Source organism: Ammospiza nelsoni, chromosome 21, assembly GCF_027579445.1.
Source record: "Ammospiza nelsoni isolate bAmmNel1 chromosome 21, bAmmNel1.pri, whole genome shotgun sequence".
NCBI classification, from domain to species: domain Eukaryota; kingdom Metazoa; phylum Chordata; class Aves; order Passeriformes; family Passerellidae; genus Ammospiza; species Ammospiza nelsoni.
The window spans coordinates 11,139,350-11,163,418 of NC_080653.1; the positions used below are offsets into that span (position 1 = coordinate 11,139,350).

The window sequence follows — 24,069 nt, forward strand, 5'->3', positions numbered from 1 at the left end:
ACACCTCTGTGTGTGTGTGTGCACACCCACGCTCCCTGCTGATATCTACAGACAAAATGAGAGACTATAAAAAAAAAGACAAGATCACATAAACTTTGAATTTTTCTTCTGCACAAAATTCAGCCTGGTTTCACATTGTGCTTCTGGGCTAAGAAGAGCCAAATTGCCAATATCAATTATTTTAGGACTGCTAAAATACAGCAGTAGATAAAATACCTGTTTTAACACTGTAAGTTCACAATTCCCTTATGTAATTGGTATTTTTGTTACCATGTTATGCAACCCTTCACAAGATGTACATGAGCCAGTTTTAGCACAGATGTATTTTCTCCTTTGCCTTACCAGAAAATCACTGGTACTTTCTTCTCTTTTTCTAAAACCCATTATACAAACAATTTACACTATGCACCTGCTCTAAGTAGGATATTTTTTAATTCCATACTCATTTCTTGTTGATCATATCCTCATTCTGATTTGTATTCATGCTGAACTACAACCCACTTTTTTCAAACTCTCAGAATAGTTTGCAGAGAAAGACAACTCAAATATTTGTTAAACAAATTAAGGAGCAATCAGCTTCATTGAAAATCCAAAAAAGCTCACCACTGAAGTGGAGCTGGGAACAAGTGCAAAGAGAGTGAATGATGTTGATGACGAGCCCGTGAGTGGAAGCTCTGAGGGAAAGGGGCCCCGTGGCCACCAGCAGAGTCACCACGTGGAAGAGGTAGGGCAGATGTGCAGCCACGTCCAGGGAGTTGTTGAAGGAGAGCATGAGCATGTACCGAGCCAGAATGGCAATGTCATCCCACATCAGGTGCTGCTCCAGCGTGGGTGTGGGGGACAGACAGGTCTTGTCAATGATTTTACACATCCTCCCAATCACCTGAAAAGAGAGCAACCATTCTGTTCTACTCAAACAGGAGCACAGCTCAGAATTTCAATAAAAACGATCAACACTCTACTGCTTGGAATCTATTTTATCATGGCTTCTGCATTGTTGCCTGTCCTGAGTTACCAGAAAGCATCTCAGTGTCACATTAGTAAATAACTAGAAATTCTCTAAAAGGAAATGAAGGCAAAGAGAGAACTCACTTTGCTTGACACCAGTTTGACATTGCCAGAAGCCAGTGCTACAGCTGTGTCTGCCATCACCTCAGCTTTGATGGAGCCCAAGCCCCCCGTGGCACTGGTTTTGATGAAACTGTCCAACACTACATCCAGGAGATCTGTTATCTGACAGAGAAAAAGAGTCAGATTAACTTGACTTTTGCACCGTGAACGACCCTTTGAACAGCAGTAATTAATTTCTTTAGCTGAAGATGCACAACTATCACAAACTGAACCATCCACGTTAGCGACTCATTACCCTTCTGGCAAAAAGCCCCATGTAAATTTTAGAAGCATAAAGCTGAATTCCATTAGGTTTTGCTACCAGTGATTCAGAACTAGAAACTAAATTTAGCACTATTTTTATTTCATTTTCCACTTTAACTCTTTATAAAATGCTGACCAGGAAGAAGAAACTTGATGTGAAGTGTTTGTTTACAGAGGATGCAGAAGCAGTACCTGTCCCAGGCTGCCCCATATCTTGGCCTGAATGGAAGGGTACATCTGCTTCTCGTTGATGGTCATGGTGATGAGCTTGTCCAGGATGGCGGTGACGCGCTGGCGCTTGGCGTCGTCGTTGTGCTTGCAGAAGCGCACCAGGTTGGACAGCCAGGGGGTCATGTACTCCAGGCACAGGTGCTTCAGCTCGATGCCTGCAACAAAATGCTCATCACACACGGCCAGCACTGTCCCCCTTCATAAATAACTCCTCCTCCAGTTTTAGTGCCTGAAACAATTACTGTCCCAGCTGAGCAAAGAACACTGGGCCAACAGAGAGCCTTCAAAGAGGCATGGCAAAAGGAGAGAGCATCAGAGCCAGTGAGGAAGCTCAGTTGACTAAGCTAGATCTAAAATCCTTTTAGAGATTAGTATCTTTTCAAATTAATGGATGGCACTAACCATACTGGAGCTACTTACTGGATTTGCTAAATCCTGAAATACACTCCTCCAAGAACTCCAAGGTGAGGTGTGGCTCGTTTGCTGCAAGAGTCTTACTGATAGATACAATAAATAGTGTGTTGTTGGCAGGAATACACAGACCTGAAGTTTCCAGTAACTGGCCCTCAATCTTTAAATTAAAGGTACAGGTTAAGGCACATAGAAGATTATAGGCGGCAGACCTGTAACAAAGCAAACAATGTGATTTGTAAGAGCTTTCTTGTACTTCTGAACATATACATATTATACATCACAGTACTGACATTTCAAAATCAATTCAATGCTGCTATAGTAGAAATTACATCTACATTCCCAAACGTTTTCCCCTGGACAGGCTACAATTTGCAGCAAAAAAGAACTTCCCTTGGAGAAATAGAAGAAATGATTCCTCCACTTGCTCTGAACAATTGCTGATAAGGTTACAGAGTATGTTTGAAGGGCTTTGTATTGGGTTTCCCAGAACACCATGGAGTTCGAGGAAATTCTAAATCTCTCCAGGTGTACCTAAGCTGCTGGGAGGAAGCCTGCCCAAAGCCCAGGGGTGCCCCTGCTCAGCCCCAAGCCTGGGAGAGCCTGTTCTGACACAAATCACAAGCTGCTCGAAGGGGTACAGCTCCCATGCTCTTAAACACGAAGCTCAACACCGTGGAAATGGTATGTACCAATAAACACAGTGCAAAGCAAACTACTGCTTCTCATAAAGAGAAATTAAGTTTCCTTCACGCCTTCACTTCCCCTGACAGTGTGTGCCCTTCTTCACTCACAGGAACTCAATCTTTATTTACTGAGAACTGCATTGTATGGAGCTGTGGTTTTGCTCAAGAGGCTCCCTAGCAGTGGAGCAGCCTGAGGAGCCCCTGAGGAGCCCCTGAGGAGCAGAGAGCAGAGCTGTTACCGCAGGCTGGGGTCGGAGCTGCCCAGGTTGAGCAGGGCGATGTTGAGCAGCGTCCCGGGCACGTCCTTGGGGCGGATCTTGGTGTGCTGGGGGATGGAGTCGGGCTGCGACAGCTCCCAGCGCGTGCGGATGTGGATGATGGACCTGACGATGGCCTCGCACTCCTGGTGCATGAAGGTCAGCGGGGTGCCCTGGTTGGCAATGGTCAGGGTGAACTGGTTCTCATCCACCAGGCAGATCTCCTCGATCTCAGAGGCGTAGTAGATGTCGTTGAGGAACACGGTCTGGCCCAGCACCCGCGTGCGCTCCGCCGACGTCACCTGCACCGCGGTCGAGCCAACCTTGGGGACACAACAGAAAACTGCTGCAGCACCTCTGGGTAATCACACAGAGAAAACACACTCCTACTTTTAGCAAAGATGAATGTATGAAATTTTGTATGTATGAATTAAGAGACAGTAAAATCATATTCCAATCCCTAAACAAATATAACAGATCACTAGGAACAGCATTAAAAGCACTTACTTTAATAGAAACTTTGGTGTCTTTATGAGCCAGTTTGAGAGCATTGTGAAACACTTTCAAGTCCTCCTCCAAAGCCAAGGTAGCTGCTGGGAGTTTCTGCTGGTCGTGTTCGATGTGCTCTGCCAGCTTCCCTGGAGAGTCTATGAAAACAAGCCTTTTGCTCCCTTTCAAACCTGTCAAGAGCCTTTCATGGTATTTGGTGTATTCTCTGACCCAAGAGTTACAGTTATAAATAAAAACTGCTGCAACATTTTCATAAGCAAAGCCTGGAAAAACTACAAACCATTTAGAAAGAAAGTCTGTTTTAAAGCGATTACTGGGGCCAGCGTGTGTGAGGTCCACCACAATTTCATATGGCTTTGCATAGTATGGCTTCAGGGTCAGCAGCACGTGGTAGATCAGCAAATCCCCGTTGATCTGACCAGTCTTGAACCTGCAAGACAGAACAGACACGGCTGGGTCATGCTGGAGGCCCACAGCACAAACCCCGAGTGCCCAGGCACACCAAGAGCACCCCAGTCCTGCCCTGAGGCAGACTGACCCTTGTGCCAGTCCTGCAAACAGGGCTGGGCCACAGCAGGGACAGCACACCGGCCTCAGGCACGGCCTCACGCCCTGGCCACGCTTAGTGCCCACGATGAGGGCGCTTGGATTCAACCCAGCTTCATCCTCAAGTGCCCCACAACCTCTAAGTGCCTCTAACTTTGTGACAGCCTTAGACATTCAAATCATATCTATACTTGTATGTGGAAAAAGATATTTGTCTCAGGAGTCTTAATAATTAAACATCCACACCCCAACTTTTTCAGAGGGTCCAGAGCCACTCCAGTGACTCTATCCTGCAGCACTCCAATGCTTGGGGGTGTTTCTGAGAATGGTCAGTCTTCTGAGGAGGACAGAGGACTTGCCTACAAAAATACCTCTTTTCAAAAACATTCACATAATTGAGAATAGTTTTTCTTACTTAAAAGTTCTCTGAATTTTGAGATTGGGCAATGCATTAGCCTAAACGACATCTCCAGGGTTCACACAGCAGACTGAATTCTAGTAAGAATTAATTAAAAATAAATTCATCAGCAGCTTATGAAATTTTAAGGTATTTTTAAACACCTGTCACTGTTCTGAGCTGTCATTAACTCTTCCAAGGCAAACAACAGGCTACAGAAGAGCTGATAAATGCTCAGAGCACAGGTGTAGCTTTAAGGGTTTTGGGATACTTCTCTTGATAGCACCTGAGTGCAGGACAGCTCAGGAGACAGAACACAGAAAACTCATCTGCACAAGAGATTTCCACCCCCGTTACCTCCGGTGGTTCTGAGAGCTAAGTTGGGCAAGTGGTGTTTTTCCCCCAACATGTCATGGTAGAGCTGTTACCAAAGGAAGTGTGTCATAGCTGTGGTTTTAGTTCCCCACTTAGGGCCACATGTCATTGCAGTTACAGGTTTGCCTAAAAAACATCAGCACTGCCCAAATCTCCCTGCTGTACACTGATGGCTGCCTGCATCCCAGGAGCAAATATATGCACAAAGAAATCTTATTGCCAAAGGACTAAATATCTGAAACATCCACGTTCTGTCAACTACATCTTGGCAAGGTAAGTACACATTTTCCTTCTCCTATTTTAAGTTGCACTTTAAAGTTACTTACATTTTGTAGAAAAATATATGAAAAGGTATTTTTACAGAAATTTGAGTAATTAAAAAATAGCAACAAACTGTAGACACAGTATCTCCAACTGAATCAGGGAAGATGATATACTGAATTTTTCATCATGTTAAAGGTTATTCACAGTCAGACTGAGGAATTAACAGTGACAGTCACTACTTGGCTCTGTTGTCCTTGCAGTGCAGATCTCGCTGGGTACCGAGACCCTGTCAATACCCAGACACAAAGGGTTGAACTAAAAAGAAAACCAGCTCTTTAAAGATCAGTTCCTTTGCTCTCGTGGTTTCAAGAGCAGCCCCTCACAGACGAGCCCGCTGATTTGTAAGAAAAGCACATCTGGAGTGGGAGCCCACAATGAACACTGGGCTCAGTGTGCTGGGGCAGAGCTGGAGCTGCACCCTGGGCAGGGACAGGAACACTGGGCTGGCCCTGCCTGTCCTGCTCCAAACAGCTGAAATGTTACAAACCCCAAGCTTCGCTGGGTTTGCTTTCCTTCTCCTTTCCAAAGTATGCTACAAGGAATCACCCAGGTCACTTCCACCATACACAAACAAAAATCCTACCTGAGTTGTCGCTTATGACCAAGATGGTTTCCAGTTCAAACGGAACAAACAAGATTAATCTCAGGATGGAAAACAATTTTATGTTATGGGTGAACTGCAAAGTTATAGACAGATCTTTTGTTGCTTGCTTGTTGTGCAAGGAGAGATCCCCTTACACACCAGGTGTATCCCTGCCTTCCCTTCACCTGTTCACACACAGGAACATCACTTCTCTGACGTTTCATATTTACCCACACACAAATACACTTTGTTACCTTTACAGGCAACAAACACATTTTTTCAAGAACAACCATAAAATTAACAATGATACTTTTGGTCACTCCCTGTAGCATTTCAATTTGCACTATGCAGAGTGTGTAACACTCACAGGAAAAGCTCTGGTCTGTTACCAGAGCCAGTAGAAAGCCTCTGGTGGGACACAGCCTTGCCCTGGGAAGGGCAGGAGCAGCCTGGCCCACTGCCTGGGTCACTGCTTGGCTGATTTGTCACTGCTAATTTGAGATAATTAATATTATCTTCATATCTGACCAACCCCACTCTCACATTCCTACCCTCCAGAAAAGTTCAGGTACAGATTTAAATGCCACACAAATGTGAAACAGAACATATGAATGGTTACTCTCATTTGCATGGTTATCGGCAGCATTTTACAGAAAATGTCACAATCTGCAGAATGCTTGGGAGAAAAATACAAGAAGTGCATTTGTGATGAAGAGCTTTTTGTACAAAAAAGCAGAAAAACAAGAGAACAAAGATTTTCCTGGGCATTTTAAAGTACCCCAGACAGCTGTGCTAGGAACTACACACAGTTCACATTAAGTTATTGCTGTCACTTACAGGAACATTTTGGGTTCAAGTTTTTCCCTGCCCATCTGTTCCCTGCAGGGTTCCCCTGCCTGGCCCAGGGGAATTCAGGGAGGTGAGAAGCAGCCAGTGATGTGTAACCTCCACAGGGCCTTTGTGTAAAGCAGAAGTGATGACCGGGTGTAACGTGGGCAGCTTCAGAGAGAAGGAACTCTCCGAGTCTGCCCTGACATCACGGAGCCCCCAGTAGGAAACACTTCTCTTTTTCTCTCCATGTTCTTTTTTGATCTTTGTAAGTTTTCTATAACCTCAAACTGTCAGAAGTTTGAGACAATCTATTCTTTCACAATCTGGGCACTTGAACTTGCCCTCCTACATCCCCCAAAATGAGGCTGTGTATTTTTCACCAAGAATCCTGCTATTCCCTGAGAAATCCAATCCAAACCTCTAAGAAGCAGCATCTGCTAAACTAGCACCCCAATTTGTATTTTTGCAGGGGACTCAACAGGAAGATGCAGACAACGAGATGCAGTAACCCAGGCCTGGCCTTTCCTGTCATGATCATCTTCTCCCTGTGGCTGCAAACAAGTGCAAACCACACAGGCTACCCTCACCTCAGAGAAGAAACCTGGAGTCCCATCAGCCAAAACCTCAGTGAGAATCAGAACAGGACAGAAGCAAGCACAAATTCTCCTCTGAGCCTCAATTTCAGCAGCCAAACAACTCCTTCTGAAATGCAAAGTACCCTGCCATCCTCCTCCTCCACAATGGCCCAAAATTCAACATCTTCCCGTGCCAAAATACGAAGTACCCTGCCATCCTTCTCCTCCACAACGACTCAAAATTTGATTTCCCCTGCCCCAAGTGCAGTTTCCACCACAGGAGGATTAGAGAAAAGCAATAAACCCAAGAGCCCAATGACCAAAGAAACCTGTGAAGACAATAAGTCTCTCATACTGATTTGCTTCATTATCATTGCAGTTCTTGTGCTCATCTGCATCTCCCTGTTTCTGTCCACAGTCATAGCAGCCAACAAAATCTCCTATCTGAAAAGAGCCCAGCAGGGCAAACGCAGGCCCAGGAGCAATGGGGACCTCCTGGCCACCAACAGCCTGTGGCCCACAGCAGCAGGAACGTGGCAGAGGATGCCCAAGGAGACAAGTGGAACTGAGCTGATAATGCAGGAGCTGGTATCAGGGAGGGATGCTGTGAACCAAAGGAAAACTGAAGATGAAACTATTGAGAAACTCACCAAAGCAGCAGAAAATGAACAAGAAAGCAAAGAACCATCCCAGTCACACAAACCCATCTTAACCAATTTTGTAGTTGAGATTTAATTCACACTCAGGTAAAAATCCATCTTTTGCCTTTGTTACACCATTAATGTAAGGCAAAACCTTGTATTTCAAGTAACAGCAAAAAATCTGGAAAGCTAAATCCAGATTTTAGAGGTTTTCCATTTATGCCAGTGGGAATGCTGCAGCCATGTGTGGATCCAGAAGGCAGTAACACTGTGTTAAATAGCTTTCTGTAAGTCGTGTCAGGACTGGTTTTACTCCTTTGACCAGAAGTCAGGGTGACAGGAGCTGATAGGATAAACCTAAAGGACAGAATCTGCCCATGCTCCAAGAGCACAGAGGGGAACAAGGAACAGACTGTCAGTCTGATCAACACTCTGAACACTAACATGCTGCACAGGCATAACCAAGTTGCTTTTCAAAGGAAAACATACATTAGTCACAACTCTGATTCAACCACTAACCCAGGATCAAATGCCTCAAAATGCCCTTTTGGATTTTCCATCAAGAACTTCATAAAACAGCTTAGTTACTTTTGAAGCAGACTGATTGGAACCATAATTACTGTGTTTCCACATCGACTGTGAGTAGATAAAGTTTGTAGTATTTGCTAGAATATGAGAACTTGTGCAATTTGTTATCTTCAATAAACTTGCAATATGAGTTTTTTAATTGCTTACATGATACTATTTCTCTAAGTCAGATGTTAGAAAAAACTATGACCAGGCATCTTGGAATGTTTTATTGCTGTAACACTGGCTGGCTCAGGAAAGGTCTCTGATGACTCGCTGTGATTTCCTGCATCATGGAAACACACTCCACTTTCTCCTGACACCAAACAGAACATGCCTGGAGTTCCTTTCAACCACAACAACTTTTAGTTTCTTTATTCTCAGAGACCTGACCTTGCCCCAGTGCCAGGGAGGTGCCTGTGGCTGCTGTCCTGCAGCAGAGCTTTGCTCTTTTAAGGAAACGTGAGAAGCCTTCCAGAGGCTGCCCCTCAGGCTGAAGAAGCTCTGTTGCACTGCGGTTACAAGTGCTGAGGCTGCACAGTGCCAAAGCTCCAAACATCCTGTGCAGCTGTAACCAACAGCTGTGACACATAAGATGGTTGTATGAGTTTGAGAGGACCAGGATGACTGAATCCCCCACCCCAGTTCCACTGGATCACCCATTAGCTTGGCTGGCAGGGCAGATAGAGCAGCAGCAGGACCACGGCACTGTGGCAGCCAGGACAGAGACAGAGCTCAAAAAATTCAACTACCAGGCTCAAAGGTGGGCTGTGTGGTGAGGAAAACAAAGCTGGAAGGAGTCTGCATGCTTAGCCTAGAACTGGGAATCAGCTGTGGGGGTTGGAGAGAATGGGGAGGAGACAAAGAAACCAGACGAGAAACACTGGGTTAGTGTGAGTATGGGGTCAGGATGTGTGTGTGCTGCAGGAGCAGGCAGAGTGTCAGAGAGAGAAGCAGTGCAGTCAGAGAGGCACAACAGGAAGGGCTGCAGAGGAATCTGTCAGTAGCTACTGGCAGAACACAATTGCAAAGTGCCATGAGACATATTTGGTGTGGGTTTCTTTCTGCCACGCAGCCTTTCCAGGCAAAAATGCTCCCAGAGACCCAAGAGAGCAGCTTGGGTTACACTCCAGGGTATGGACAGGGACAGACAGGGGAAGCAGCTGCTCAGAGCACGGCCCTCCACCAGCGATGGCAGCTGGTCACAACCCTATCCACACAGAAAAACAACCAAGCAAGTAGGGACAGGCTGAGGGTGAAATCAGATTTTGCCCTCTGCCTCTCACTGCAGCCACACAAGGGAGGATGTGCAAGCAGCCAGCATCCCATGACCACAGAGCTTTCCATGACTCACCAAGGAACCCAGCGGTGGTTTCCCACTAATAACCCTGAGAGCACAGCAAACCCACCACTGAATTACATCAGCCACTCCAATCCACCCAAACTCGCAGAGTTTTGATTCCCACAGAAGAAACCGTAACTATTTTCTACAAAGACAGGCAAACAGGTATTTGAGAATTTCCACATCAATACACAGAGGTGCCTGATGTGGCAGGAGCCACAAACACCTTTCTGCAGAAGCCAGGGCAGATCAGAGGTTTGCCCGTGGGACAGGGGACACAGGATCTGATCTGAGATAGGAGCCCCGAGCTGCTGGCGCAGACGCTTCCTGCCGGGTTGGCAACTTCCTCCCTCTTGCACAAAGTTCTACATGAAAAGAGCCATTTTGCCCAGCCTGACTCTGAGCACACACAGCCCTCCCGAGCCTCCAAACAACAAAGGCAGACGCTGCCTGCTTCAGAGAAGATAAATGTGCAGGTAAGGATCACATTCAAGTACTGAGCCTATTCTGAGAAGAGGGGAGCAGGATAAAAACTGAATAGAATCACTTTAACCCATTACAAATCTGTCAGAGTTTACATCGGGATGTTCTCTAGTCATTAACTTACTGCTCATGTGTGTTTACACTGCTGCATTTAAAATTCAATTTTGTGTATTTGTAAACCCACAAAGACTCATGCATATTAATTTCCCAGAAATAGCTTCACAGGACTAGCACTACAGTAACTAATGAATTAGCTCAAATTGCATGAAAGTGATTTTAGAAGGAAAAGAGCTGTGTAGGGGATGAATTTTTATAAAATTTATTTCATATGAAGACATTTAGAGAGCTGAACTCTAATCAGTACAGGAAAAAAAAAGTCTGTTTCATGCCAACAACTCAACATTTGCACAATCTGCATGCAGGAATTTATTTATAAAATACTTTACCATTAGAATGCTGTGTCATTATGGCATAAGTACTTGGAAAACTTTTAAATATTTTGCTATGCTGAACAAATATGAGAACAGGAAATAAAAGTTTAAGAGAACTGTAAAAAGCCTTTTACTTCTGTCTCAGCTTATATCACAACAAGCCACTGCTTCACTTCTGACAGTCCTGTCTGTCAATGCTGCAGAGTTTGTTCCAGGTCCATAACCAGTTACATGATAGTTAAATGTTATTTTGAAACCTTGTGAGGACTGCTCTGCCAATGCCTTTTTCTGATAAGGTGAAACAAGATGATAATAAGCCATTACCTTCAAACAAGCCATTTTATTAATATGATCCATAATGCTGAAAATCTGCTGTTATTTGTAAAGTCAGTGCCAAACCCACAGATCATGCAGATGGGAACACGCTTGAAATGTGAAATATTGGGGAGACTGTTATTTTCAGTCTGATGGTATTAACACAGAATGTCTGGTGGCAGTAAAGTGCAGAAATACAGTGTACAAGTTACCACGTTCTACTTCTTCCCTGCAACAGCAGAGGACCCTTGTAAAGAGGCTGGAGGGAAATGGCCAGACACCAGGTCATGCTGGCTGTGTTCTGTGGGGAGATCTGGAGCTCCCTGTCTGCAGCAGCACCTCAGCACGCTGCCAGGACTGAAAGCCACATGTGCCCCAGTGCCACGAGCCCCAGGGCAGACAGCCTCCTCCTGCGCCACCTGCAAGCGACTGTGCCCAGCCCACAGCAGGCTGCCACAGAGCCCCAGGCCTTCCCAGGGGAGGAGGAGGCCGGGGATGGCAGCTGGGTGGCAGCGCTGATCCTCGGCAGCATTCTGATCGGGATGGCGCTGGCCATTACGGTGATTCTCCTGTGGAAATGCTGCCTGAGGCCTCCTCAGGCCCAGTCCCACTGGGCAGGCCGCTCCCCCTTCGCCGATGGGGACACCTCAGACCTCTGCATGGAGCCTGACCCCGGCACCAAGCGCTCTTCTGTCCTATTTATGCTGCCTTGGAGACTGAAACAAGGCACAAACTTGCAGGAGGACCCGACTGTCTCAGAGAACCCACCCCAGCACACTCGCAGTGCTGAGAACGGGCAGCCGCCTCCGCCGGCCGCGGGCTGCTCCGGAGCCAGCTCTGCCCCTGCCCCAGAGCAGGAGCCAGCCAACGCTGCAGCTGAGTGCTGCCCTCCCCCAGACCCTCCGCCCGAGTGCTCCGACCTGCCACCACCCCCCGACTGGCTCAGGGAACCCGCTGAGGAGCCCGGCTCAGACCCCAGCAAGCACTCGGCACTTCACTTGGAAGCGGAGGAACCACAGCCCTCACCACCTGAGCCACTGATCCAGGAGATCCATGAAACACTGCCCCAGCCTGAACACCCTTTGTAGACTGCCAAATTCATTTCCAGAATACTCTATATCTTTCTTAAACTGAGTAATTTTCAATAAAGTAAAAAAGGAGAAGTTGACACAGGCAAGAACTGTGAGGCCCCAGCATTTCCTTCACATTTCTGTGGTGTTTCCCAACTTCGGCTTTCACAAGAGAGAACAACCTGCTTCTGCCTGAAGCAAATTTCTGACTACAAAACAAATTGTGCCCAGTCATCACCTGCAACCAGAGATTCCAGAAGGCAGAGTACACAGCTGTGTGTGCCAGCACAGCCAGACACAGGTAACACACACGTGGAGATGTCACGGACAGCCCAGCATCAGAGGGACTCAGCTTTGCACCTGGGTTTGCTCCCCTGGGCTGTGCAAGTGAATGCAATCACTTCCAGGACATTTCAATAAAGCTTTCTCAGTCAAAGACGTTTTGGTCACTTAAAGCTCACCTAAATATTTGCTTAGATACAGCATGCACTCAGTCACTAATACAAACTCATTTAGTGGTTCATGGATGCTACATTCCTTGGAGCTCCTGGCGTCCCAGCGCTTTACACGCTCCTCTCTGGGCCCTGAGTACCAGCTCATCTCCCCCACACCAGCCTTGGCTGGGCAGCAGCAGGCTAGTATCAGAAGCAGATTTGTTTTTTACCAATATTGAATATATATTAAGAAGCTGCTAGATGCTGAAGCTAGCTTCCCATGAGAGCTCTGCAAAATGGTAGAGTTTGCAGCTTGCTTGAGGAGGGAATAGGTTTATGGATGGAGCACAGAACTAAGACTTGCACACAATAAACTTCAGAATTTTCAAACTATCACTAATAAAGAGTAGTACATTATCCAAATGCAATTCCAGGCTGCTGTGTATACAATGGCCATAGGAAAATATATTTTCAATTTTCTTTACTGTTTACATAAGCTGTATGATTGGGTATCCCTAAAGAATAGCATTACAATTATACAAAGAATTTTGCAAGGCTCGTTCACATGACATCCTGTTAAAATTAACAGCACTATAAACAAAACACTATAAACACTCTCACTCTCATATTGCTTTGAGAAAATCAGATCAAGATTTCCTGTGGAAATCTGTAAAATCCTACGAGCTGAGCTATAACATACCTGACAACACAGCAATTGCCTGATCCAAAGAGCGGAAAACAGTATTTTAAAATTATGACAATATATTCTGGCAGCGTAGCTTAAAAAGCTTAAGCTAGAAAACCTAAATTCACATTAACCTCTCCTCCTGTAATAGAGGTTAACAGAAGGCAAAAAGAAGCCAAGCTAACCTGCCATTTCAAACAGAAACGTGCAGTGGGGTGGCAGCCTGAGCCTGCGGGGGGAGCCCAGAGTGCAGGCAGCCCCGGCTGGGAGGGAGCAGCAGCAGCACAGCAGGGCTGGGGAGCTCCTGGTGGCACTCCCTGTCCCAGCAGGTCCCTGCCAGGGCTGGGGGCAGCCGGGCACTCCCTGCCAGGGCTGGGGGCAGCCAGGCACTCCCTGGCAGGGCTGGGGGCAGCCGGGCACTCCCTGGCAGGGCTGGGGGCAGCCGGGCACTCCCTGGCAGGGCTGGGGGCAGCCGGGCACTCCCTGGCAGGGCTCGGGGGAGCCGGGCACTCCCTGCCCCAGCAGGTCCCTCCCTGGCAGGGCTCGGGGGAGCCGGGCACTCCCTGCCCCAGCAGGTCCCTCCCTGGCAGGGCTCGGGGGAGCCGGGCACTCCCTGCCCCAGCAGGTCCCTCCCTGGCAGGGCTGGGGGCAGCCGGGCACTCCCTGCCCCAGCAGGTCCCTGCCAGGGCTCAGGGCCGGCTCTGCAGTGCCCACAGGATCAGGTGGTTGCGGAGCCGGGCGCAGCCGTACGATGCAGCTGAGACAAGCACAGCCCTCGGCAGCCTCTGGAGCTGCTCTCCAGAACAAGGCGACCTCTAAGCTCCAATCCATCACAGAAACGATGTGCTGATACTGCAGGACACCACGGTAAGTTTGTGCTTTTTGATTTTACTCACAAAATCCTACTACCAAATCAGAGAAGGAAACGGGAATGGAATTAGGAGCTGATGACAGATGCTTGCACCAGAAATTTGCTGCAGTGTCTGAGATTTCTTACTAACGGTAACTCGGGTTCTAAACATGTGTTTCCAGCTTTGAGATCGTAATTAACATTGTAAGGAGGAAAAAATGCTACAGTGCATGTTAGCATGAACACTGGAATTTGGGGTTCAAGCTAAATTCCTGCGATGTATTTTAACCAATTTACTTAAGCAAACAGCATGCCTGGATGGGGGGGACTGCTACATTACTGCAGAGATTTGTGAAGATCCAGTTGACAGCCATTTTTTCATCCTCTATAAATGAACACATTATTCCAAACATAATATAGGCTTGAAATCACTAAAAACAAGAAGCAGACATTGTATAACGTTTGGAAGAGACTTGCGTTTTCGGAAGAAAGCCCTCATTTGAGCTGGAGGGGGAAAGGGAGATGAAAAAAACAAGTCTCATTCTGCCAGACAACATGACAGGCTGAAGGGATGCTTTGTGAAGTCTCTCTTGAACAATTCTAAAAAGGACCGTGCCACAAAGGGGGTTATTGATATTTTTACTTAATTTCTCCTGCAAGTGGCCATTGCCAAGACAACCCTTATACGGAGATAAAATGTATTACATGGATTTAAAGGGTGTCATTTTGGTATATTTATTTCCAGGCAACAATGGAATACCAGATATTGAATACATCTACCTGTCTGCTGGTCCTTCTGGTTTTCATACCCACTGGTTTGGGTATCTGTCCTTCTAGCTGTAAGTGCTCAGGAAACGACAGGAATGTGGACTGTTCAGGCAGAAACTTAACTGTACTGCCCCAGGGACTTCAAGACAACCTTACATATTTAAACCTGTCCTTTAACCAGTTTGTAGATCTCGATCATCAGCTAACGAGGTTCACCAATCTGAGGACCCTTGATATTTCAAATAATTGGCTCAAGAATGTTCCTGCTCATCTGCCCAAGTCCTTATGGGAATTATATGCCACAAACAACAACATTAAAGTTCTTCAGAAACTTGATACAGCTTACCAGTGGAATCTTAGAGTGCTCGATATTTCCAGGAATATGGTGGAAAGAGCTGTCCTGATCAACAACACACTGAGCAGTCTCAAGTTTCTCAATCTCAGCAGCAACAAACTTTGGACAGTTCCAACCAATATGCCCTACAACATAGAGACAGTGGATCTATCCAATAACTTCTTGTCCCAGATACTCCCAGGAACACTGGTGAGACTGCAACACCTCACAAGCCTCTACCTGCACAACAACAAGTTCTCATACATTCCTGACAAAGCCTTTGACCAGCTCTCCCAGCTGCAGGTAATAACTCTGTACAACAACCCCTGGTCGTGCAGCGATAACCAAACCATCCCTTACGTGCTGCAGTGGGTGCAGAGCACAGCTGCCCGTGTGCTGGGGGCCCCCTGTGCTGAGCAGCCCTGGGCGAGCACCGGGCCAGCCCCGGGCCAGCCCACGGCCCTGGACTCCAGCCCCATGATCAAAGGCACCAAGGCAGCCGACAGGGAGGCTTCTGCCGCGGCACCCGAGCCCACCAAAGTGACCAAAACACACAAACAACTGAAAGCCAAGGAAGTTCCTCCCTTGGGGAGCCAAAGCCCCCCGGCCCTGTTCCCCGGCACGGACTCCCCTGATGGCCCCCAGGAGGCCGCGGCCACCCGCACAATCCTCGTCCAGGACTCCACCGAGGGCAACGCCAGCCTGGCCCCGGCCACGGGATCCTCCACCACTCCCATGACTTTAAGCATCACCAGTGGAATGCCAACTAACTACTCCAAGATGCCTCAAAGCACAACCGCTACCTTAAGGAAGGAGGAGGCCACGCCAAGCGTGCCCTCCCGCGCCAGCCGCTGGCCGATGGGGCTGCTCTGCCTGGCACTGCTGCACGCCCTGGCCCTGGCTATGGACTAAGGGCTTGCACCCCATGGAAATTACTGGGGTTATTCCTGTGATAACAGCTGGAGTTAACACATCCAGCTGAAATAATGAATGAAAGAAATTCAAAGTCCCGACTCTGATCTAAAGAAAGTAACAGTTCTTAAAGACGCGCACACTAATGTCTTGATACTAAGCTGCTACTTATTTTCATATGTCTTAATTGAGTACAACTAATCTATTATTTTGTTTTTAAAAATGTGCTTATTTTGTATTTAAATTTTTCATCTTACTTGCACAGAATAAACACATCAGAATTTTAAGTACTGATTTTACGTATGATTTTGTCATTGAACAACTGGAAAAAAACAGAAGGCCTGTATCATATCTGCATTGTCTTGCTTGACTTGCCAGTGAGCAATTCCTGTAATATAGCAGCACAGATTCTTTGTAAGTTATGATGACATGCAAAAGAAAGGGAAAAAATAAAGGAACTAAACCGAACTGTTTCACTAATCAGAAGTTATTCCTGAGCAAAATCGCTAGCATGTATATCTACGTCTGCTTCATATGTATTAGAGCATTTTAAATATGAAGAACAACAGTTTTGAATTTAGGAATTAAATATGACAATGCCATGATGTCGGCTAAGAGGGTGTAAACCGAGATGGCAACATGGTCCAACTTCAGCATGGGACAGTGGTAGGGGCCAGTATCCTTCTGCTCTGGCTTCACTTAGAGACCGCAGGCAAGTTATTGCTCTCTCCATATTAAAAAAAGAAAAAAAAGAAGAAAAAAAGAGATAAAAGTAGTGAAAAATGCCAGATGTTCAATGCCATGACACTGTCAAACACCAAGGAGTTATCTACCCAAATTAATGACCTGGAACTCCTTGACTTTATGTCAAGTGACATCCTGAAATGTTAATATGTTCTGCTTAAAAGAATACCCACAAATCAGCCAGAACGTAGCAAACTACGATCAGTAAAATGAAACATCAGCTGATTTCTAACACAAGTCATGTAACAAATCAATTACGCAGTTAGCTGGTGAGCTGTCACTGAAACACTCCTGACTCTTGTGACTCCAAAGAGAAGGAATGCAGGCCATGGCACTGAACATGCCCAAATCCCTGCTTTCTAAGGGCGAGCATGGATGCTCTTCTCCTCGACATCTGCTCCGCCAGCCAGTAGAAATAGCTGCACGCATGGTTCTGTCCACTCTAGGAAAACTATTTAAATTATGGCAAAGGTACCTGATATACTACAGATGAAGTTTTGCAAACAGCATGAAATGAAAACTGAAGAACAAGTTAATTGAAAAAGTATTATCCACTTAATATTACAGATCTTATACAATGTTTTCCATTCATTCCAGGCCATTTATTTTCCAGTTATTGTAGCATGAAGGTGCTGCAAAACCCAGAAAACCTCACAACCAAGACTGGAGTCCTCTACCTGTTTCTCCTAAGGTGTCAATGGGGGCTGTAGATCATTTACAACTACTGGTATCAGAGAAACGACAACTTTCCAATTGTGAACAGTATTTCTATAACCGGATACGTGTTTTAATTTCTAACAGTAAATGTTACACAATGGATTTGTACAGTTATTTCATTGGCATTTAAATAAAAATAAAGTTATGTTTGTATTGAACTGAACTAGTGACTGTGCTTCTTTTCTAATAAGCAGAGTAAAACAAATAAATAGATAGCATTGTATTATACAAATCTGTTTGATTGTATTATACAAACCTGTTTGAAGCAGTCTTATGGGGGAAAATTATGGTTATATTAAATTGCACTATTTAGATACTGATGTATCTCTAATATTGTTTAGCAATGAGCTGATGACACAACACTGACTATCCTTCCCCTTCCTACTCTTTAGAACTTAGAAACACTGAAGAAGTCCCTGCTGCCACAGTCCCTGGACAGTCCCTGGGTTTGCTAAGGGCTGACTGACTGTAGCACAGCACCAACCTATTTCCCAAGCTCAGAACTCAGCAATTCCCAGAACTGCATCATTCTCTGGCCTCATCCCACACAGTGGGAGCAGCTGGGCTTGCAAGGCAGGACTCATTACAAAATGAGGTGCTGTGGCTAAACTGCTTGATTTGAGGAAATCACAGGAAATACTGCATGTGTCTTTGCTGCAGAATCAGTACAGGATGCTAAATTCTATTGCATTAAAAAACCTACAGGGAATTGACTTTAAGGCTCTGAGAATGTTTCACCCATAATGAGACAATGTGATGACCAGCAAGAGGAAACACTGCTTTCCAGAGGTTATCTGGGGCAAACTGCAAGCCCCCATCCTGAAGGACATGCTATTCAGCCTTCAGACTGCTCAGCAGGCTAAGAAAAGCCTGGAAGGGGAAATGGGGCTCTGGGGTTTCCCAAAAGCACAGGCAGGACTGGGGAGCTGGATGCAGACCCACAGCTGGGTGTGAAGTGAGCCGGACCACGGCACTTCAGGGCTCTGCTCCCTCCCAAACCCTGCCTGAGCTGCTGCAGCACCAGGGCTGCCTGCTCAGACTGCTTTCAGAAAGGCAGACTGGAATGGAGGCTTCCTGGTATTTTTCTGGAATACGAATGAGTCGATAAGGCACAGGGAGGAGGCAGGAGTGTGGGAGTCGAGCACTTGTTGCTGGGCAACTGCGCAGCCACTCTGAGCTGAGCTCGGGGCCTGGGCTTGTAAACACCCTGTGCACTCAGACCTCCAGAAACACAAAATAATCTATTCCCGCTGAAACTGCTATCCAAAACAACCATTCAGCATTTCAGGGCAATATTCAAAATACTCAGAAAAGCCCTGGCACACCCCTAATAGCTGGGTACTCGCTCTGGAAAGGGTAAAATTGCTGTGGGGATTGCTGCGGTCTGCAGCAATAACTCAGAGGTTTTATTCCTATTAATTAGTTTGGGATCAGCCTTAAAACCTAATGGCAGTAGTTCAGGATCAATATTCATTGATTTATGGATCATTTTTGTAACTGGATAGGGATTAAAAACAGAAGAGCACTGGCTCCAGAAGCTGGGTTGTTGCCCAGGAAACAAAATGTGAAGACAGATGACAGAAGGAATTAAATTTCACAGCACAAGGAGGACATAAACTGATCCAGATATATCAGTAAAATGACTCAACAATGCCTTAGCAACAAGATCTTCAACTACAAAAGAAAAAAAAAAGGGAAAAAAAACAACCCCAAAAAAAACCCAGCCTGTTACAAGCCCTCAAATAGCCTAGCACCTTCAATCTAAACAATTCTTCCACATTTCACACCTTGAAAACAAACACAACACCTGTCTCAGAACCAGAAGACAAACACCCCAAATAAGCTCCACTTAGCCACATCCCTGTGAGAAGAGATGATGCCAGAGCATCGTCCCAGAGCAAAGCCCTTCCTGCTGGTTTGACAGGCAGCCCTGCCAGGATTCCTGAACTGTGCAGCTGCTGAAGAGAAAGGTAATAACTCACCTAGCAGCAAGGCCCATGTTGCAGTCCAACCATATTTTCAGGAATATCCCATACCTGGATAAAACGTTCAGAAATCTGCTCCTGCCCACCCTCTCTGAAGGCAGGAATGCTTGGCTGACTGGACCATGACAGTTTTGCCCAGTGAGGCATCTTTGGATAAATTAATCTTTCTGCTTTTAAAGAAGAGGGAGGTGAGCTAGGCCTAGCAAACATGTGGTGCAAACTTTTGTTTTGATTTACTTCCAGAAACTCTTTCTCTGCAGATGAAATAACCATTTCTTGCTCTGCAAACAAGGAAACACTGCATGTCAGGTCTGCACAGAATACAGAAGGATGCCTCGGATCACTGCCAGGCACAGTCACTTTTTAAGATGGGTTATCACTACTCTCTGCATTTGTATACCTAATTTCTTGTCTGAACAAGGCAGGATAACAATGCAGGCATTTTGTTTTACTTGACATGAAATAAGACTGTCTAATGGAACAAAATGGAGAAGGAAAATGTGGCAAGCAAACAGAGTTTTTTAAAGAGGACTCAAAAGACTGCCTTTGATTCTAACTCTGTGCATGTAACGGGATTAAACATTAGGGATCTTGCTTAAAAAAATGATGCTCCTCATCTTGTGTTCTTTCACTCCATCCAAAGAATCACCACTGATGACATCCTCTCATGACAACACAGAAAGTGCCCCCCCAGAGCCACTGCACAAACCACAGAGCAACCCCAGCACCCCCAGGCAGGGCTCTGCTCCCAGAGGCACAAAATGCACCTGCAATGACCAGACCATGAACAGCCCAGAGGCTGTGCCAGCACCCCAAAGTGCCTGCTGATGGCAGGACTGGAGAAATCCCAGCCCTGGCAGCACTGCCGTGGCCCCCCAGGCCAAACCAGCCTCCCCAGGGCTGGAGCACACCCCCACCAGCAGCACCTCAGCACAGAGAGCAGCTTCAGCAGCTCACCCAACCCTCAGAGCTGCTTCTGACCACACCTGGGGGTGAGCACAGGGATCTCCCTTTCCTCAACACCTCCAGGAATGACTCCTCTCATGAGTGTAATTACTTTGAAATGACAATCTTGCTTTAGGAAAAAACTCAAAAATACCATCAGCAAATATTAACAAATAAGCTATCTTCAGACGCTTGTTTGTTACCAAGCTGGTGTCTCTTACATACACTTGACACCTCTGAGTGACAGCTCATTTCAGACTGGGAAGGTGAAAGGTTTCTTACCGCCGAGCGATGTAGTAGAAAACAGGATTGCCAACTTTGGATGTCCCAGCTTGGTAGAAAATATTTAATGTTTTCAGTGCTTTGAACTCCTCTTTCTCATGTACCTGATGCCTAAAAAGCAATACATTGACATCAACTTTCACAACTGCCTTTCAAACAAATTTTAAAAATCCCAAACCCTCTTTACTTCCATCTCTGAACAAAAGTATTAAGTTTACACAATCCTGAGTCTTCCTTAAATCACATATATTACCACCATTTTTCATACTCGGTTTAGTTTTTTAAATTAAAATCTACTGAGAAACCTAAAAGGTTTGTGTAGACTCAGCTTTATTAATTCTCCTTTAAAACAGTCTTGATTGCAGAGTCTTAAGAACTTCTGATATATCCTCACATGATAAAGTCTAGAAACCCACATTGTGTGTCCCCACCACAATAATCTTATTACCTTGTCATAAACTCTTCAAACTTGGAACTAGTGAGATTTAAGCTGGACCAATGTGTATCTGCCACAGGTTTGTGCTCAGGAGGCCCCAGGTAGGCAAGAAGCGTTGCCATCTTGTCAAAAGGTCGTCGTCCAACAGCCTTGTGGTCCCTACAAACAACATGTTCTCTGTCAGGGAGCTCCTCCTTCACTCAGCAATTCCCACTATCCTTCCTCAACTGGAACAAGCTGGATTTTCTTTATTAAAGTAACTATGAGAAATCTTCAATGATTACTGATATTCTTCTCAGTAATAACAGAAGCAACAGAAGGGAGTATTTCCAACTTTTAACAGCTTTCAGCTGAAGGAGGGGAGATTTAGATTGGATATTAGGAAGAAATCCTTCCCTGTGAGGGTGGGGAGGCCCTGGCACAGGTTCCCAGAGAAGCTGTGGCTGCCCCATCCCTGGAAGTGTCCCAGGGCAGGCTGGACAGGGCTTGGAGCACGCTGGGATAGTGGAAGGTGTCCCTGCCCATGGCTGGGACGAGCTTTATGGTTCCTTCCAACACAAGGCACTCCAGGACTGTGCTGGCTCTCCCCTGAGCACACACCCCACGCAGGGCTGCAGGCTCACCTGTTGCTGGACAGGTACTGGCCGATTTTCTCCTGGTTGTTCCAGAGCAGGCGGTGCAGGGCCAGCACGTTGCCGTCGCTGATGAACGACAGGCTGTGGTTGACGGTGTCGCTGGCCGGGCAGTCGGACGCGATGTCCAGGAAAAACCTGCAATTCCCAGCCAGGAGCACACATCAGGGTGGCAGGGACAGCGAAGGGCTGTCCTGCAGGGGCACCCCAGCTCTCCCTGCACACAGCACAACCCGGGCGCCGTCCCCAGGCCGTACCTTCGCGCCGCGTCAAAATTGCTCTTCACAAAGTCATTGAAAGGCCGCATGTGCTCCTCCTTCGTGAACAGCACGTGGTTGGCAATGCTCTGAAGGATCTAAAGGGAAAATCATGGCAGGGACACACAGAGGTTTAATGCATTACTGTTACAGCAATTGACACAAACATTTCTGCCTGTGAAGTTAAACTGGCAGAAACAGTTTACTTTCACTTGTTGTCTTGAGGTGTTACAACAAAAAGCCAGTAAGTCAAGTAACTTAAAATACACTCACTTTCAAAGTTTTTTGTTTCTCATACTTTTAAACACTAAAAACCAATTCACTTTTTTATGAACTTTAAACTAGGAAAATAAATCATCTTTCAAACCACCAGTGAGTTATTAAGTATTTCTCCTGGAACTTAAGGCAGGTAAGCAAAAGCAGTAGCACATCTAAAGAAAAATACGATTTCCCAACACTTACAATGGATAATATAGACAGACCACAGAATTTGTGTGCCCTCATTAAATATTTTTAAATTTTTTTTACAAGAAATATGACCAAATAAGATAAAAGACAGGAAAAATCCCTTCTATAGCAGTGGGATGAACTTGATAAATGCTGGCACTGCTACCCTCACTGTGCTCATAGGAACATTGGTCTCTTTGTTACCCAAATGAGAAGTTCAAGTGAAGGGCTGGAATTCCACTCTCTTATCCATCCTTTTGGCCAAGTGCTCATCCCCAACCTTACACTGCTGAGAACTCGAGCAATGCCACGATGCATAAACACAGCACAGACACTGCACCTTCAATAAACGTGCTGGCTGCTACAAAAACCTCCACATTCCCCCCTTTTCTCACACTGGTGAAAGAGCAGCACGGCAGCAGGTACACACACAGCAGGGCAGGCAGACAGGGGGTGGGTTCACCTTGGACATGAGCTTGAGGCCGCGCTCGATGCGGGGCGGCGGTTTCTTGTCCAGGATGCCCGCCTCGTACGGGGACACGATGGCGGGGTTGATGAAGCGCAGGAACATGGCGCTGCCCACGGCCCCGATGCTGTTCTGGGGGAAGCGCTGGCTCACCACCTGTGCACGGACAAGCACACACAACAAGCCTGCACTTAGCACCGGCCAGGGGCTGCCACAAGCCCTGCGTGGCAAGCCAAGCCAAGCATTCCTTCCACACCGACCATGCGCAGCACCTTGGAGCGGCACGCTCTTGCATCCCAGAGAACCAGAACGAGAGGGAAAGGAGTGGGGCTCTCAGACAGCAGCTGGCTCTCCCTCAGCTGCTGCACAGCTCCCGTGGCAGGGACACGGCTGCCAGAGCTCCTGGCCGTGTCTCAGAGCTGGCCCCACGCAGGGCCCTGCCCCTGGAGGGACCCCGCAGGTGCCTCAGGTGTGCAGTGCCGTCCCCCAGGGCAGGGAACACCTTCCACCTACTGGGTCTTTGATCTGTGCGTTTGTAACTGCGCACTGAGCCACGAGCCTCTCCAACAATAACACTGTACTCTACAGCTTCAGGAGTCATTTTCCATTTGTGAGGAGGAGCTATTTGCAGAAATACCCTTCAGAACCATCATCTGTCCACAGCAGGACAGAAGGAGCCAGAGCTGAGTGGCCACTGCACTCCTCTGCCTACACATACACTGCATAAAACCACTGAGCAGATTTAAAATATTGTCCTTTGCCATCCAGGAAAAAAATAATTCCCAAGAAATCTCTTTTCTTTTAGGAAATCAATTATGCATTACTAAGAGGAGAGTTGTTCTTTGGATGTCTCTGATTTAACTTTGAAAAGTTAAAGACAAAGCTTCCTGACAAAAATGAAGTTCTTAGATATTCAACATGTGGTTCTATGAAACATCACTGTCCTTATGTGTATACTGTAACAAGTAACAATGGTTAATCAAAAGGAGTCAGATTCTTCCTTTCCACAGAATAAAATTAGCAAACTTGATATTGTCCTGTATAGTTTAAAATAAAAAAACTCCAAACAAATCCCAGTTCAGTAAAATACTTCAAAACATAACTAATGCAATCTCAAATCATGCTGCTCAAACCAGACAAAGCCATTAGTACAAAATACACCAAAAATCACTTTGGTTCATTAGCAACTCCAGTCAGTTACCTTGTGATGCAATTACTGCTATTTT

General features: G+C 46.3%; 4 protein-coding genes across 6 annotated transcripts in view; 3 read left to right on the forward strand and 1 right to left on the reverse strand.

Annotated features, from left to right (window-relative positions):
• NF1 (neurofibromin 1) overlaps nucleotides 1–24,069 on the reverse strand; it is a 72,246-nt gene that overhangs the window by 17,084 nt on the left and 31,093 nt on the right. For 2 of the 3 annotated variants that reach the window (XM_059486754.1, XM_059486753.1), the window contains 11 exons: nucleotides 22,841–22,999; nucleotides 21,931–22,028; nucleotides 21,665–21,811; nucleotides 21,054–21,200; nucleotides 20,606–20,716; nucleotides 3,467–3,899; nucleotides 2,942–3,282; nucleotides 2,026–2,228; nucleotides 1,567–1,760; nucleotides 1,093–1,233; nucleotides 604–883 (listed from right to left, as the gene is read on the reverse strand). In XM_059486754.1, coding sequence (XP_059342737.1) covers nucleotides 604–883; nucleotides 1,093–1,233; nucleotides 1,567–1,760; nucleotides 2,026–2,228; nucleotides 2,942–3,282; nucleotides 3,467–3,899; nucleotides 20,606–20,716; nucleotides 21,054–21,200; nucleotides 21,665–21,811; nucleotides 21,931–22,028; nucleotides 22,841–22,999 — 2,254 coding nt within the window. Of the gene's footprint in view, nucleotides 1–603; nucleotides 884–1,092; nucleotides 1,234–1,566; nucleotides 1,761–2,025; nucleotides 2,229–2,941; nucleotides 3,283–3,466; nucleotides 3,900–19,375; nucleotides 19,430–20,605; nucleotides 20,717–21,053; nucleotides 21,201–21,664; nucleotides 21,812–21,930; nucleotides 22,029–22,840; nucleotides 23,000–24,069 lie in introns of all 3 variants that reach the window. The other variant, XM_059486752.1, reaches the window with a different exon arrangement.
• EVI2A (ecotropic viral integration site 2A) lies at nucleotides 4,903–8,413 on the forward strand. Its single transcript, XM_059487096.1, has 2 exons — nucleotides 4,903–5,060; nucleotides 6,995–8,413. Exons 1-2 carry the CDS (start codon nucleotides 4,957–4,959, stop codon nucleotides 7,833–7,835), a joined length of 945 nt encoding a protein of 314 aa, XP_059343079.1. The 5' UTR covers nucleotides 4,903–4,956; the 3' UTR covers nucleotides 7,836–8,413.
• On the forward strand, nucleotides 10,015–12,385 carry EVI2B (ecotropic viral integration site 2B). The gene is made up of 2 exons (XM_059487111.1): nucleotides 10,015–10,126; nucleotides 11,118–12,385. Exon 2 carries the CDS (start codon nucleotides 11,149–11,151, stop codon nucleotides 11,965–11,967), a length of 819 nt encoding a protein of 272 aa, XP_059343094.1. The 5' UTR covers nucleotides 10,015–10,126; nucleotides 11,118–11,148; the 3' UTR covers nucleotides 11,968–12,385.
• On the forward strand, nucleotides 13,838–17,528 carry OMG (oligodendrocyte myelin glycoprotein). Its single transcript, XM_059487199.1, has 2 exons — nucleotides 13,838–13,935; nucleotides 14,664–17,528. Exon 2 carries the CDS (start codon nucleotides 14,670–14,672, stop codon nucleotides 15,930–15,932), a length of 1,263 nt encoding a protein of 420 aa, XP_059343182.1. The 5' UTR covers nucleotides 13,838–13,935; nucleotides 14,664–14,669; the 3' UTR covers nucleotides 15,933–17,528.

Bases quoted from the DNA above. Each gene is read 5' to 3' on its own strand.
- EVI2B (XM_059487111.1), top strand. From the start codon at position 11,149: ATGGCCAGACACCAGGTCATGCTGGCTGTGTTCTGTGGGGAGATCTGG.
- EVI2A (XM_059487096.1), top strand. From the start codon at position 4,957: ATGGCTGCCTGCATCCCAGGAGCAAATATATGCACAAAGAAATCTTAT. The intron at 5,061-6,994 runs GTAAGTACACAT...GTATTTTTGCAG, and splicing joins GTCAACTACATCTTGGCAAG to GGGACTCAACAGGAAGATGC.
- OMG (XM_059487199.1), top strand. From the start codon at position 14,670: ATGGAATACCAGATATTGAATACATCTACCTGTCTGCTGGTCCTTCTG.